Raw genomic sequence first — 17,384 nt, 5'->3', positions numbered from 1 at the left:
GCTGCATACAACCTTTTTTTTTAATATAAAATAAAGCATTATTTGATTTATACAATAACAGACACAGAGACAGAATGAACCAAGCCAGGGCGACAAAGGAGGAAAAATATAATTTATCGTAAAGGACAACATACTGAGTCCCAGTATACATGCGGGGGTGAAATTCGATTTATTTGTGTACGTCTGACTCCGCCTCTGTAGGTGGCGCTGTATCTCTCTGTAAGCTTGTGTATATGGAATCAGTTTCCTGTTGACCTTTACGTCACAGAAAAACAAACAGCGAACGACATTCTACTTTCGAGTCAAAGATTGAGGAGGAAATGTTGGTGCACGCACAGAACGCCAAGTCTGACTCCAGTCTGACTAAGCATGTACACACAGGAATAATCGGACTATGAATCAGTGTGCAGCCCCTTAAATTTACTGTAGGCCTAGGTTTAGGGCTAAAATAACATGGCTGTGAGTCTGAGATGGGTGTATAATTGTATGTGTGTGTGTGTGTGTGTGTGTGTGTCGTGACAATGTGAGGACATTGAGATTAAATTGTAATAGATTAGATTTGCATGATTGATCCCACGATGGGTAAAAGTCACGTGTTACAGCAGCAGGGACGGAAACAGACAAATACTGCAATCACATATGAAAATAGAAATACAAAATCAATACTCAATGTACAATGAAAGTGTGCAAAAGGTGTATATAAAATTTAAAAAATACAAAGATTTAGTTTTGTTTTTTAAATGTTCACATATCCACTCATAGCTGGGCATTTTGAGGAGTTAGACTTGGTTTTAGGGTTCACATTAGCATTAAGTTTAGACTTGTTTGAGGTTGTGACAGTTAAACTTTGAATAATTCATTGTCTATTAGTGTCCTCACTAAGGACGGTGGACAAGAATGTGCGTGTGTGCGTGTGTTTATGTGTGTATTGGGGGCGGGGGGGGGGGGGGGGTCTCCCCTCTGTCCCCACCTCCCCGACCTTCGTCCAATCAGAGCCGAGAAGCGGCCATTCGGGGCCTGGCGTCCGGTGCGTAGTAGAGAGCGCAGAGCGCAGCAGTCAGAGAGGACTGAGAGCAGAGGAGAGGAGACAGTGGGGGAGGGTCACGTGTGTACACAGTGTGGGGCTCAGCAGCACTTCAGCAGTAGTAAAGTCTGCGGACGGACGGCCCCCTTTTTCAGAACGAGCCTCAGTCCGTAAAGTTGATAGATGTGGAGCGAAGCTAAGGCGAACGCGCTGAAACGGATCATTTCTGTGCGTCGAGGCTCCACACGCGAGCGCAGGAGGAAGCAGCAGCAGCAACATAAGCAGCAGCAGCAGCAGCAGCGTAATCTAGTTCCCTCACCTTCTGTTTGTTCTGAGTTTGGACGTTTGTTTGTCAAATGAAACGACCGAGAAATGCCAGTGGAAATGCTGCATCCGAACCCGATGCCTCCGTAGGTTTGTCACCGAGCCAAAGCCAAACGTTTCTGGTGAGTTTTTTTACTCTTTTTATTAGTACTATTATTATTATTAGTAGTAGTAGTAGTAGTAGTAGTAGTTGTAGTGTAATTTCTCCCTGAAAAGCAAAGCGCAAACATTTGCACTCAATCGTCATCTCCTCGGTCGCAGAGCAGAGGTGGATTTTACGCGCAGACGGAGGCTGTGCCAGACTTGTGCCAACAATAGTGCCAGAAAAAAAAAAGCCATGACAGCTTTCCACGCATTTATCTGCTCAGGCTCACAGTGATGGAGAGACCTGCACTGTCTGCAAATACAATAATAACAACAATAATCATAGTAGATGCAGAGAAGTGTCTCTTTGTTGTTCTGATCTCCACTGTTTTTTTTTAATGACGCTTTGGGGAAAGACACCTGAAGACGTTTCTCACGGGATCAGTTTCCTCGAGCGCTGAATAAAGAAAGGGAAAAAAAGTTCTATCACCTCAATCAGAGACCTGTGAAGTAAGAACAGTTTAAAAGTATTATAATATATGATATTATGATTCAAAAACACAAGCAGAATTCTTTTTTACTTAAAGAATTGTCCACAGAGAGCTTGTTTTTTTAACTACATGTCATGTTTACAACTGATATACAGCGAAATTAGGACAGTATTTTGTTATTCTGCTATCTATCTATCTATCTATCTATCTATCTATGTTTAGATCAAATATCTGCATAAAAATGCATCAAAAAGCATCAGATCTTCAAGCTGTCTGGAGTTTCCCCAATTAAATAAACTATCTGTCTATCCTGGCATGAGATATAGTCATATGGGGATATCAGGTATCAACAAGTATTGCGATAAATGTCAACTGATGATGAAAGATTTTACATTTGCGTCCAAATCAGAGTGGAAGAGCGTTTTGTTTTTTTATTGGCAGAAAAATGATGGTGCAACTGCTTTGTGTCCGGTTCAGTTTTCACTATGACTTGACACAGCAGTCTAAGGATGAGAACTTCAGGATGTTGCTGTTTCCAACATGTGTGCTACGTTTACTTGAATTTGCACAGATAATTGAACAATCACAAATGGAAGAATTAGACTGCAGCCTTTCCCACCGATCACGGTTTTACTCATTTACGACTCAGCCCTTCTTTATCTATCACCTGATCCCTGTCTTTCCACACCTGCATGCAACATTATAATGTTTTCTATGATATTTTTGGTTAAAATAGACTGTTTTGGACTATTGCCTGCCTGTAGTATCCCAACATATCACACTATGTTGTATCATCACCCTGTATCGTGATTAATATAACTGTTATTTAATATGTATTATATTTCCAAACTCTTGCCAATACTCTGCCCTAACATTCAGGAGAGAGTGTAAATCATATGCAGCCTCTTTGGAGAGGAAGATGAGAGTAAATAAACCCGATTCATGCATCGTTTTCATGTGGTGAACTAAAAAAGAATCAATCATTTTCCAACGATTAAGTTTTACCACGCTGGCAGGCGTCACCTGTCTTTGGCTCATTATCTTCTTCACATACTCAGAAGTGGACACATCAGCACTTTTCAAGGTCAAGCATATGCAGCAGTATAATAATCCAGTAAGGGTGGTGATATTCTGCGTATATATGACTGGTCACGCGTTCACCTGATCGTGTCGCCGCGTTAAAACAGAAAGCTCCCAGCTCACCACGTTAAAGAGCTCCTCGCCTGGGGCTTTGCACTTGCTGTCAGCTCCGTCCACGTGACCAAAGGGTGTGTGTGCTTAGTGACAGTAAGCCTTCTTTGTGCTGACCGTTGAACTCTGACTGCACTGATGCCCGTGACACTTCAGCATGTGAGGCCCGCCGAGTCCGACCGTGACTTTTATGACACGGGAACTTCACGTGAGGGAAAAGCTGTTTTGTTTTCCAAAAGGAAAATTACGTCTTTGTATATTTGTGTTCGTTTAACATTGAGTAACTTTGAGAAACACAGTTTTGGCACAAAACACGTGTTTGGGAAGAAAAAAAAAACTATTGCACACTCGAAACAAATGCCGTTCCTGTGTCTCAGTCCTCTCGGGATCGTGATGTGATTTGGTTAAAAAAAAAAAACATTACACTAAACTCCACAGAAATAGAGTCAGTGGCAAGTATTTTAATAACCTCTGAGAGCTTAAGTGTTTTAATTTTGAAAATAGTTTTTGGATTAGCATACACCTGAAGCCAGATCCCCCTCGTGATTGCTCTAAATTAAAGCTCCAGTGTGTAATATTTGGAAGGGTTTACTGACAGACATGTTCTATGTAAGTGTGTTACTGCTTTAAGCCACACGTTGTTTGGGTTTAAAATAAGCCTTTTATAGGAACTTAAGGGAAAGGCCTTTCGAATTTTGAAGCTAAAGCCATAGTTTTCTGATTTGGAAAGGGTTACTACAAAGGGAGAAAGTGTTTTTTTACAGTCTGCAGACTCACCATTAGATGTCACTATTTCTAACGCACTGGACATTTAAGTCGTGTTTCCACCGAGTGGAACAGTTTGGTACAGTACGGTACCAAAATGACCAGCGCCAACCGTTCCATTCTTGGGTACTACGACCAAAGACCGTACCATTTTACTCTTGGGCGACAGAAAAACGTCCCTCCCTGGCGACCAGTGTTTCTTCAACTCCCACAGCCAATTCTCAAACAAAGCTTGATGCCCTACGTTGTTGTCGTCCGTTGTGTCACGTCCAATGTTGTCGTTTGTTGTCTTCACACCGGGAGGACGTCACGCAACATGGCCATCGAGCGCAGCCCGCACCCTGCCTACCAAATAAAGGTACTGTAGGTGCCCATACCCTACTGTACCAAACCGAGCCGTACCATGATGGAATCACAGCTTTAATGCCTTGCTTTCCAGGAACAGACAGCTGAGAGCTTCACTAAAACCACGGAAGATTGAGAGTTATTGGCCTCTAATGTTCTAAGTGTTTATTGTCGAATTTGGATCGCCCGAATGTTCCGCAGAACAAACGCCACTTTGTCAAGCTCCCACCTCGCCTCTTAATGCCGCTTAACCGCCGCACATGTGACTCGTGTGATTGTGTTTGCTTTTTTTTCTGCTTGCACTGTGCGCGGCTGCAGAGTCATGTGACATCACTCCCAGTGCTTTCTGAGAAGGGCCTGTAAATTCCAGTAAGGATATATGAGGGGTGTGGGCCCAGTGTGTCACACTACTCCCATCAGGCTGCGAGATCTGGCCTCAAAACACTGAGACGTCAAAGCATGTGGGCGTCGCTGTTACGAGATCGTGTTTGGTGGGGCCGCTGAAGCATGCTGCAGCGGGGCCTCCCGCCGTGGGAATATACAACTTAACTACATCTGACATGAAATGGTGCAAAAAGTTCAGACGGGGTTTAACCCGCAGTCTCGGGCCTGCAGTCAAAGTCACGGGCAGGAGGAACTCGGCACAGCCTTTTTTCTCACGTGGTTGCGAGAGAGCTCAGACTGCTCTTATTTACATAGCCGTGTAGTTTTAAGGACTGCACCTTTTTATTTTATCCTCCCTCTATGCCCGCCCTGTTTTCCCCTTTGTGTTTAAAATGGTGCATGAGAGATCAAATAAATACAGGAACCGGTGATCTTGTATTCATCAGAGACTATAAATAAAGATAGATGATGCATTTCCTTTCATTGTACAAACTCAACGCTGAAAACAAGGTGGGACAAAATATTAATGCATTAAATATTGTAAATATTAGTATATGCAAACTAGTGTCACTACCTGCTTATCACAGGATTGAGGGCGAAAGAAGAATTTGACTACAGTGAAGCCGATATTTTGTATTCTTCATTAAGACAGAAATACTCCACAATGTATTATACTGTAATATGATTTTATGGCAATATCGCTGTATCAGTATCATGAAAAATGATACCAAACCGAGTAGAGTCGAGCGGTGCCATGCCGTGCCAAGTCTTGCTGGAACTGTACTGTATGGTGGAAAAGCACCATAACATGGAGGCGGTGGATTGTATGACCTGTACAGCAGGCGATCCATTTGGCTTCCCAATTCATCTTTATGAAATCTAGGGTAAAATGCAGTCCAAATGTCAACAATGGTTAAAAATGACAACTTAAATGCATAATTATAAAGGCCCATAACAAATTCTCATTTTACATTTCAGTATTTTTTAAGTAATGATCAGTTTTGTAATATATTTGTGTTGGAGGAAACTTAGGCCGTTTTGGCAGCCATTTTGCAGAACTGAGTAATCTCCGGCGCTACAAAGCAAACAAAAAGATGTGGATGTGAAAGTTGGCTCGTGTAAATCGAACTTTGCATTGTGATTCGGTTGCCGATCACGTAAGAACCAACCAGAGCTGTGACTGCTGCTGAGATTCTCTGTGCTGAATTACAGTTTATCATTTCTGACTCTTCATGGTATGTTTTGTTGGACTCGTTGTATTATTCTTGTACCTACAGAGACAAATACAGCATGTTTTCCTCCCGGTATTTCAGACCTTCTCAACAACTCAACGTCACATTCTCCTGTTGCTCCGACAGCCTCCGACATGGAATTTCCTTGTTTTGACATCGCTCACGATATACAGAGTGGCGGTGCCTCTAAGTGAGAAGAAGTAGATGTTTGCTTTCACCTCAGTTCCTGTTTTTCCTCTCTGCTGAGTGGAAAACGAGAGATTTCATTATCACAGGCTGCTGGCAAAATGTGCAGCGGTGCAGTGCAGCGGTTTTCACAACAACAGAGTGCCGTCGCTCCCCAGAGTGATCTGAGGCAGACAGTGCAAAGAGAGCACTGGTTGTTAAGAACATCGAACATGAAAAACCAGATTTGGAATATTAAAGTGTTGCTATTGCGAGGTGACAACTGTGCTAGGACTTGTTTGTCTTAGTCTAACGAGTGAAATCAGGTTCCAGATGGTGAATGTAGGAAATCGTATGTTGCTGTCCCACTGTTAAATTCCATCTTGCCAATGTGCGACTGCCAGGCTTGTGTAGCTAATTTTTTTCTCAAGCTGTTGACTTGTAATCTATGTTTATTTTCTCTGCTTTGGTGACGCAACAGATGTTTGCGTTGCCTCCACCAGTTGCTGGTTCCTAACCTTATTTGGGAACCTCTGGTACGGTGCCGATGCACCTCGGCTTACCCATAGCTCGTAGCCGGTAACTGGCCTTCATCAATGAGTCCGTACCAACTCTTGTTTGAATAGAGGCGCTTTATTTTCATCATGAGATAGGTTAAAAGTGCAGGATTTCTGTATTTATTCACAACATGGAGAACAAAGTGCATAAAGTCATTGTATTGAACGTGGATGGGGGCATCTCTTTAACGTAGCTTTCTCCACCATTATCCCGCCGTAAACTCCCTCTTCTTCGGCCCGGTAACTTCCACCCAAGTTTCCCTCATTCATTTGAACAGCGCTGCCATGAGGAGACATGAAGTAGTGACGCCCGGCGAGTGAAACTAGCAGAACTCCATATTCGCGCTGGTGTATCGAGTATTGCATTGCATGAGGAAGGATTACGATGTATCACCAAATCGATATTTTGACCCACCCCTACTAACCGCACACGTATGATCAGATGTAGATCAGATAATTCAATCTTTTAGAGTCTGTCAGGCGATTGTGTTATTGATTGAAGGAGGTGACATTTAGAAGCCGTGATCACAACAATGCCGTCATGCCCTGATATTTTATTATTTTATTTTTATCATGCCAGCGGAATCTCATGCCATTGCACACATTGACCCCCTGGTAAAAGATTGTGTCGGGCGAACTCACAACACCTTTGAAAAGCTGTGGTGTTTAACATCTCCAGTCAACGCCTTGGAACATCAGATACGCGGTTTATCTTGTCCACAGAGGCACAGGAAACAGGAAGTGTAGAGTCAAGTGTCTGCACCACATGATACAGACGCTATCTGATTATTTCATATCTTTTTTGTTCAGACTTCATTTGAATAGTAATTAAACACCCGCAGAGCAAAAACACCTTTTACATAAACTCATTTCTATGCAGAATTATGAGAAACTCCTCAGCTGTCGGAAGCTGCAGACTGAGCCAACGTGATAATGAAAGGGTGGCAGCAATGTCCGCTTACAACAGGTGATAATGAAAGGTGGGGGGGGGAGCCAACCACAAAGCGGTGAGCGCTCTCTTTAATAATCACCAGCTTCTCTCTTTTTAAAGTGATCAAAGGTTGTAGCGGGAGTGAAGGGGCCGAGAAAACTTCCAATCTACGAAACGATCCGAAAACGGCACGTAATCAACGTAATTATGTGGCGTTTTGTCCTGGTCTGTTTTTGTCAATGAGTCACTAAAGCTGCTGTTGTTAGAGAGCCGTGTTTACGACAGGGCTGACCAGTGCTTCTGTTCTGGGAACGACACAGTAACTCTACACTTTTCTTCCTCCTAATCCTGTTCCAGTCCAGCTCTGCTCTGCAGCCTCCACTATAGTCACTGCAGCCAATTGGAGTAGTATAGAGGAGGGACTGTGTGTGTGTGTGTGTGTGTGCGCGTCTGTGTCTGCGGCTGAAGGCCAAAACAGCCCCTCTGTAGTGGAGTTATGTAAGTAAACGCAGGGAGGAATGTTTCCCCTTTACTGGCATCATTACTCATCCTCCCGAAAACAAAACTGACGTCCTACGCGTAGTTCTATCTAGGTCATTTATTTTTCTTCATTGGAGTCATTTCCAGAAATTCACCCAGTCATTCATTCAGTCATTCATCTCCTCAGCTTTGACTCAGTTTGTGGGAAGTGCAGCAGTAAACAAAAATGAGTAAACTCCGAGGGGAACTTGCGCTGCTGCTCCCATAGCCTTCATGAACTTCCCCCCCTTTTCCTGACCAAAGCAATTTCAGTGATTTATTTTCATGCATAACTTTTATACTTATGTAAATATACAGTGCATTCCGACTGTTTGTCAGCTACACATTTAGATCTCATGTCCCCTGGTGACATGTGTTGTTTTTCTGTCAAGTCAGACGGTGAAGCAAGACGGCTGCAAACAGGTTGGAATATGACTGGAAACGCAACCATCTTTATTGTCATTATACAACCAAAACTGCACAACGAAATTTCCAGGTCAGATGGAGAAAGTTTCTGAAGTGAATTCTACTCCTTAAAAAACCTTGTATACGCACAAACACTCCCTTACAGTGTTTTTCAATTATACAGCCTCTGTTTAGTTTTTTTTTGCTTTTCTATTAGTGATTGTACCTGGTATCTGCTGCTTTTTTTTTTTCGTACCTTCTCGTGCGACGTGCGACACAAGAATCAAACCGAACAATGCCGAACTGTAGATCAGGTAAAAAGACTTAAAACAATATTTAGTCTGGTGTATTTAGCGACAGCAGTGCCGAAAGCGGGCGATTGTGAGCCAAAACACAACCCGTTCATTTGTATTTCAGTTCAGTGACGGAGTCTGTGTTCAGCCGTGCTATGATGACCCCGTCCACGATGAGGAGGGACTATGGAAAGCGATCAGACTGATACCAAACAGTAAAGTCGAGTTGAGTAGTGCTAGAACTGTATAAAGTAAAAGCGCCATTAGTCGGATCTGACAGTGTTGCTGCGTTCAGGAACTCGAGAAGTCGGAAAAAGACATGGAAGAATGTATCTGGGTCTAACCATTGTTAGCTATTGTTATAGCAATACCCGTCAATAACAGTGCAATTGTGTTATTTTGTGCACAGCAATGTGTCAGTGTTTAAAACTTAAACTGAAACAGTGCTATGTGTAGGAGTGAGGAACTGTGAAAGAGAAGTACAATTAATGTTAAATATAGCCATGTTTGTGTGGCGGCAGCCCTCCTGGAAACCCATGCAGGGGTTGGTTACTGTCGGTGAAGAGTTGGAAATCCACTTCCTTACATGAACGCCGCATGACCTCGGAAATTCCCGCTACAAATGTAACGCACCTTATTGCTTGACAGAGCTTGTTTTCAGATGAAGGACACAGATTTTATCTATAAAAGGAACCTCTGTTTGTCTGTCTGTTAATCACATAACTGTTTGAAGGTGCACTTGACAGGCTTCAAACTTGACAGGTGACTTACTGAGGACACCGGTGTGTGCAGTGCCGACTTTGATGCTGTTTGGATAAGAAATGCAACAAATATATAGCTAAAAAAAAACCTTTTCCCTCTCATACTATTATATCTTTTGTCATTGTCATATTATTACATTAGTATTTCAACATCTGTATGTTCAAATACCAAAAAAGGACAAATAATGATCATATCATACGGAGGCATCAATAATGACATCACCAAAAAAAAACAAAAATCACCTGAAGTTAAGCGCCGCAGCTTTAAAATGACTGCACTTAATTATGCGTAGGGAGAATTACATAACTAAAAAAACCTGCAGCCTCAGCAGTCTTGGGACACAAAGGCTCCTGACATGTGCATGGTCATTTTCCTTTGACCTTGCCCTGAACTCCAACCCCCGTCTCTCAATCCTCGCTGACCCTTCACCGTAGCCTGCGTCACATTTCACTCTTTATAAATCTATCCATCATCATGTCCCCGCCCCCTCTCCTTCAACCTGGCAGTAACCTGAACGGACTGGAGGTGCAAAGGCTTTTTACTCAGCTTTTTCTCAATCTAGTACAAGGGCTTGCTGGGGCAACTGTGGCTCTCAAAGAAGGAGAAACGGTGGGTTTTTGAGGCCCGAGCTCGCAATTGAAACATTGTGGTGGCGTCATTGTGAGGCGTTCAGCCAGTCAGATGCAGTGAAGTGAAATTAACAGTGTTACCCAGGACATAATAGGACTGTGCCACAGCTGACGTGTTGTTGTGTTGAGGCCTCACAGGGTTGAGTTCTGCAGGCACACACACACACACACACACACACAATGAAACTTGGAAATGTTTGATTTTTGTTGTTTCATTATTGCACCGTTTCTCATTTGATTTGGTGTCCAAGGCAAATTTCAGGAACATGTGACATAATACATGTAATGTAAATTGTTTGATGTTCTGCACTTAAAAGTGACAGCAATTACGATTAGGAATAACAAATTATTATTGCTTTCTAACAAGTATGGGTTATTTTCTAAATGAATTGAACATTTTTTTTTATCAGAAATCTTCAGAAAAATGTAAAAATTTTAATTTTAAAGGTTATTTTAGTTGTATTTATGCTGTCGTCAAGGGTGTAGTTGATGGTTTAGGTTACTGGAAATGACAGACCATCTAAGATTCCTAGTGTCCGGGTAAGGGACAGTCAAATAATAAGAATTGTATTCTTCAATCTGCTCCTTTCCAATCAATTGTATTATTGTGCAGTTTCATGAAAGGAATAAATAAATCTGTACTGTCACAGTCTCTAAATGTCACCAAACCAAACATATTCAGTTTACTGTCATAGAGGAGCAAAGAAGCCAGAAAATATTCACATTTAAGAAGCTTAGATCTGAAACTTTTAAACTTAAAATGCCCCAAAACATAATGAATTAATGGTCAAAACAGTTGGGGATTAGCTTAGTCATTGGGGTGAAATTGATTAATTATTGTCGGAACCCTCACAGCATTTCTTTGCATTAATTTAGATAATTATTCATTATTTATAGTAGAGTAGAGTTCTTCAGGATGCAGAACATTCATTAGCAAAAACAACGCCGTCCACTGCGCCCAGTTTCCCACAGTGTCAATTCTTCCTTGAGCTATAAGCTTCATTCCCAGAAAAAAATCATTCAAGTCTTTCCTTTACTTATCGAGTTTGTACTGCTCACAGCTGACAAAATATGTCCAAAATCATATCCTTGAAAGGGAATTTCAAAAATCGTCCAATCTGGCCTCAGTGCCACCCCTTGTTATAACTCCACACCCCAGTTTGGGAACAATTAAATTGAAGTGTTCTTCTCAAGTGCCGTTACTAAATCTCCTCTCCTCTCCTCTCCTGCAGCTGACCTGTTGATCGTACTTGACCAGTGTCAGAGGCCAGCGATGTGGATCTGCATGGTTTACAATGAGACGGACACCAGTGTGGACATCCGCCTCTGCCAGGACTTCAGCCTCATCCTCTCAGTCTCCTCCCTCATCTACCTCCTGGTGTGCTTCCCACTGGGGCTGTGCTACAATGTGCTGCTGGTCGTGGTCAACCTCTCCAACAAGGTGTCCATGACCATGCCGGACGTCTATTTCGTAAACATGGCCATCGCGGGCCTCGTGCTCAACGTGGTGGCTCCCGTGGAGCTGCTGAGCTCCACCTTCACCTACTGGTATGCGTGGGAGTACAACAACGAGGTCTACATCACCCTGCTCATCCTCTTCAACATCTCCTCTCTGGTCATTATGTATTCCACCACGCTGCTCAGTCTGGACTACTACATCGAGCGGGCGCTGCCTCGCACGTACATGTCCAGCGTGTACAACACCAAACACGTGTGCGGGTTCATCTGGGGCGGCGCGGTGCTCACCAGCTTCTCCTCGCTGCTCTTTTACGTGTGCAACCACATCTCCACCAAGATGGTCGAGTGCTCGAAAATGCAGAACAAGGAGGCGGCGGACGCCATCATGATGTTCATCGGCTACGTGGTTCCAGCTGTGGCCGTCCTTTACGCCTTTGTGCTGATTTTGCGCATCAGGAAGGAGTCCACGCCTCTGGACCAGGACTCTGCTCGTTTGGACCCTTCTATACACAGGCTGCTGTTGGCCTCAGTCTGTGTACAGTTTGTCCTCTGGACTCCATACTATATGACTCTGTTGGTACATACTGTAGCCGGAGCGCCAGGGCACCATAGCAACCCACAATACTTAAATACTTATTATTTCTTGGGATGTGTGTCGAAGCTGCTGGCGTTCTCCAGCAGTTTTGCGATGCCTCTCATGTACAGGCAGATGAACAAGAACTTCTCCAATAAGCTCCAGCGGCTGCTCCGGCGGCTGCACTGCGGAGGCCAGTCTTGCCCTCATGAACGCTCTACAGTGCAGCAAGTGGTGACGTGAGATCACCCCTGCACCCCCCCAAATCCTTGAAGATCAGTAACCTCCCAATCCCCTGTATCTGTTTCATGGCCTAGCCGGCACTTATTCCCCCCCCCACCCCCTGGGCTTCATTGCTGCTCTGGACTGTGTTAAGAGCGACGTAGCTAACTGTGGAATTTCCTGTCACTTTCCAGGACTTGATCAGATTTATCCTGTTCTGCAGTGAGACACACAAAAACCACTAAGTGCTGTTGTTTTTTTGTTGTTTTTTTTGTCACAGAGTGAAGTTCTTTATCTGTGGGCTTCTAGTTTCAGAGCGGTAAATTTGACACAATCAGGCAAACCAACAACAACAAGGACTCCCCCAATCACTTACGCCTGTGCTTGGGTGTTGTATTGTGTTACACTGTTGTCGTGCTCATGCACAACTGCCTGCATTTTTACTGTAAAGTCTCAATATGCTATCAGATTTACACGGCCCAGCCAAAGAAAAAGTCACATACTGTAATATTCTGATTACTTCCGATCAGAAATACTTAGCAGTTTTTTTATCTCAGATCTAGGTTCAGCAGCGTTATGAGGTCAGCTGACTTTCTAAAAATTACAGAATGACCAGGGTTTTTTGAGCATATTTGAAGATAGATCAAATTGTAAAACAAAGGTTCACGGAGCATGAGTCATAATTTTTTGAACCATGAACCCTGTTCCCACTGGTCAAAACAATCTAATTTCTTCTTCATCTGCCCATTTTGGTAGCTAGCTGTTAGCATAGCTGTTAGCATAAATGTTTGTTGCAAAATTGTGTTAGTCGCCTTTTCTTTGCGCAGAGGTCTCAAACTCATGGCCCATGGGCCAAATGTGGCCCCTCCAACTGATTTCATGTCATAAGTTATTTATACATTTCTTTAAAAAATGTAGTCATGTTGCATCATAAAGACTACTGTCCAGACTAGATGCTCAGTAGCTCCCAGGTCATTTGAGTTGACACCCCTGTTTAGTGGTTTCACCCAAGTGCAGAAAATCCCTGGCTATGGATTTGTCACCTCATAGTCCAGACCTTAACCCCACTGAGAGTTTTTGGGATTATGCTAAGGAAGACTTAACACAGTACTAACAGAAAGTGGAGTGTGCGACTTTTTCCGGGCTGGGCCGTGTATTTTGGAATCTCTGTATCGTTTCCTTTCAGCATAATGCGTTTCCCCCCACAATCACACAGCCAGAACCAGTAAGCTATTAACTTTAATTATCAAGCGACGCCAAGTTATTTTGTGTTCTCAAGGAGAAAACTGTGTATCAGCAACTTAGCATCGCTAATGAACTTCCTTTGTGTGTCAACATTTGCACTTAGCGCTCGCAGCTAACGGCACCGTTTTCTTCCCCCTGAAGCTAGAGGCCTTGATCACTTGAATGAAAAAGACGGGAGCCGGATTTTACCCCCCCTTTTACACATGCGGTGAAAGTAAATATGTATTCTTGACATTTCAAAGGTGAAGTACAAAGTTAACAGTCTCCCTCAGATGTTGTGGCTTCTTAACTTCTTAAAGCTATTTTCTTTACCGATGCCAGCGCTAGCCTGTCGCTGTAAGTTGGTGGCTAGTGTGAAGAGTTGTTCTCATTTCATGTTAATAGAAAACTGTATTCCAAGCTCCACGAGAAACGTTAAAGTCATACAGAACTAAGCTCGTATTCAGGGTTCAGACATAACAAGTATACCTCTGGTGATCTCCGCTGAAATCACATCACATTTGTTGTAGTCAACAAGCGGTTCTGTGCTTTCATCTGTCGCGCACGCAGAGCCTTACTCACATGGGGGTCAGTAAAGTCCACGCGGGGTCATGGGGAAGACACCCGAGCAGGTGGAATGTACATTCCCCGAAATTGCATGCACACTCACGAGTGGCTGGGGAGGGTTTTTGTTCAGTGGAAATATGTAGCCTGACCAAGCTGCAGCTCCAGCAGCAGCAGCAGCAGTCATCAACAAATATTCACCTGCCAAACACCCGCAGACCGTCCCAATGACATGCATGATCCCGCACATCTTCGGCACAACGATTTTGACGAACCCAAGTGATTAAAAACAAACAGTGAAATGTTGTACTTGCACCATGGAATCAGTTTCTTTTTGTTTGTTTGTTTTGTTAGTGTGTTGCCAGTTCATGATGCATCCTGTGAACAGATACTGCAGCGGTGTGGGGCATTAATCTGAAGGTGGACACACGGCTTTTATTTCCACTCACGTTAAACGTTAAATCATAATAATTGTAATAAAAAAACACTTTGACTGAAACATTTAAAAGATTGGACAATGATTTCATGCCTGTCATATGTGTTTGTATCTCACGTATTGTGCGTTTAAAACTATTTATGGGCAGAAAGTGTAATACTCGTTACTCGTTGAGTAAAGAAGCACAAAGTGGATTTGAAACAGTGTCCATCAATTTACTTCCTCCCACACAGCCCCACCATCATTATGCACGAGTCGGTAGGAAGTTTATTTTCCACTTAAGCTGTATGTTTACATGACAAGCTACAATGTGTGCTATTTTTTTTATTTTTAAAGAAGGCAGAAAATAGGGATTGTGACACAGTTAATCATTATTTGAAGTTCAAAGTCCCACTGCTTACTATTCCTGTCCAATTGGAAGTCAAAAAGAGCGACACAGAACGTCAAATGATTAGAGTCCAAGCCTGTACTGATCCATTTTTATTAACTAAAACCAAATCAATTTCAATTATTTGACAACTGATCATGTTTTCACTGGTGTTTTAATTCAGATAACATCAATGGTAAATTGTCACGAAAACACGTGAGACTCTGTTGCAGAAACTGAAAGACAATCTTGACGACTTTTGGAGATTAGTGTGATTTTTAAGTACCACGTTGCTGCAGTGGATGCAATTACGCAAAGCAATTCAGTTAATGTAAAGACGGCGTCACTTCTAACATCTAATCAGGTTTTAAATGTTGGGTTTTTTCTATCTCACTAAGATGTGGGCTAAAACAAACACCTTTAGCCCGAAGCTAATAATTAGCAGTCACCACAAATTGACTGACTGCACGATATTCGCGAGCAGCAAAAGAAAGCGTGATCAAAGAAGGACCCAACCCCTGATGAGTGCACTGTCTGCCTGCCTGTCTGCCTCGCTCTGGTTTGTTATTTCAGAGTGAAGAAGAAGAAGAAATCTGAGTGATAATCACTGAGTTGGGTTAATTTACTGAAACACGCTGAGTGTGAAAAAAAAAAACAGGGTTTCGAATGTATGCGCTCGCATTTCAGACGTTTGAATGGAAAAAAAAATAGAAAAAAAAACACAACCTCAGAAGTTAAGATGTGTCCACTTTCAGATGTGATGCTTTAGTGCCTGTGTATATGTGATGTGTATATATTGTGTGTCAGAGATTTACAGGAAGACATCGTGCTCTTTCTTTGAAAAAAAAGAAAAGCAAAGAAAGACCTACAGTGTTATATTATGAGAGATGTACTACGATGATTCTGTAAGAAATCAACTGTCAACTGAGTCAAAGACTGATTAAACAATAAACTAACATGGATGTTTGATCACTCTTTATTATGTGACATTAAAATGTGTCTCTGTCCTCAAAAAGTATACAAAGGAGTATTAGGGCCAAACTGACGAGAAAATGTAATAAATGTAATCTTTCGAGAATAAAGCCATAATATGAGAATAAAGTTGTAGTATTAAAAAAGTCACAATATTGTGAGATAAAAGTAATAATTTTACGTGAATAAAGTCGTAATTACAATAAAGTCGTAATTTTACAAGAATAAAGTCGTGATTAGAATAAAGTTGTAATATTACGAGAATAAAGTCGACATAAGTCGACATAAAGTGGTAATATGAGCTTCTTTTATATCATTATCTAATGTATTAGCAGTTTCTCCTCGTCTGTGTGATTCTTTCTTCCAAACAGACCCGATGCTGATGAGAATGTGGTGCTGATGTGCCAAAAAGATTTCTTTATTTGTGAAGCAAAAAAAAGGAACTTCACAAGATGCCCTGCGCTCCTCATCTTCACACAGGTCGCAGCTGATCATGTGAGATTTTGCTTGAATAATAATTACGTCTTTATTCTCGGAAGATTACGACTTAATTCTCAAAATGAAAAAAAAAACTTGAAAAAGGACTCTTGAATCAAATTCTGTGCCACAGCTTGTTGTGCTGTCACTCTGCGAGCGGCGGATCACTTGACAGTCAGACAAGGGGAGAAAAAAAGAAAAGAAGCAACATTTCAGGCATTCTGGGAATTGTTTTGTCTCCTGTGAGTCTGACAGTCCAAAAAGTGCTGCCATTCAAAATGAAAAGAATGCCGTGTATGTCGGCTACATCTGATAACAGAGCTGTGCACAATGCTGCCTCTGCGTATAGACGCTGGAAAAAAAGAAAATAATGCTACAACAGGAAGCTCGGAACATGGGTGAGAGGATGAATTACACTTTTATGAACAGATATGTGTATAATTAAATCAGGACAAACTGACACACAGTGCCATGTTGTTGGCAGCTTGTGTTCCTTTCCTTTCAGACAGACTCTGCAACAATAACATCAGTGTGCCGTTGCACAATAGTGTGTGTATTAAAGGAAAACACACAGAGCCAAACATAATCAGTACAGCAGGAGGAAGAGGACGTCCTGGATTAGATGGACTACATCTGGAAATGATATGATAATGGAGTGACTTGAACATGGTTGTCATGGCTGCCGTTTCCACCACTCTAGAGAGAGAAACGAGAGAGCAAGTGTAGTTAAATCTTTCTCAACCTTTTTTCTAAAATCTGGCACAAGCTGTGACGGCACAATGACGTGTGCCAGATCAAGAGGAGGGCCCTCAAGAAATCATCCTTCAACACTCCACGTTCCATGTCCCACTCGACACAGGTGCGTGAAGTAAAAACATCAGTGCGTTTTTATTTCGGAGAGGGGTACGAGTCGTCAACCGAGCAAAGTGGAAATGAGCCCGTAAAAAAGCCCTAATTGTTGCTGTCTGTGCTTTAAGTGGCTGTAATTA

General features: G+C 42.5%; 1 protein-coding gene across 1 annotated transcript; it reads left to right on the top strand.

Annotated features, from left to right (window-relative positions):
* The first annotated feature begins 1,053 nt into the window (after window positions 1–1,053).
* On the top strand, window positions 1,054–15,904 carry gpr146 (G protein-coupled receptor 146). The gene is made up of 2 exons (XM_058654135.1): window positions 1,054–1,470; window positions 11,334–15,904. Exon 2 carries the CDS (start codon window positions 11,375–11,377, stop codon window positions 12,374–12,376), a length of 1,002 nt encoding a protein of 333 aa, XP_058510118.1. The 5' UTR covers window positions 1,054–1,470; window positions 11,334–11,374; the 3' UTR covers window positions 12,377–15,904.
* Window positions 15,905–17,384: the final 1,480 nt, after the last annotated feature.

The sequence above is a fragment of the Solea solea genome, chromosome 16 (assembly GCF_958295425.1).
Source record: "Solea solea chromosome 16, fSolSol10.1, whole genome shotgun sequence".
Taxonomy (NCBI): Eukaryota; Metazoa; Chordata; class Actinopteri; order Pleuronectiformes; family Soleidae; genus Solea; species Solea solea.
The sequence above is the reverse complement of the archived record's forward strand: the minus strand, read 5'-3'. Positions and strand labels throughout refer to the sequence as shown.

Coding starts and splice junctions, on each gene's coding strand:
- gpr146 (XM_058654135.1), top strand. CDS start 11,375: ATGTGGATCTGCATGGTTTACAATGAGACGGACACCAGTGTGGACATC.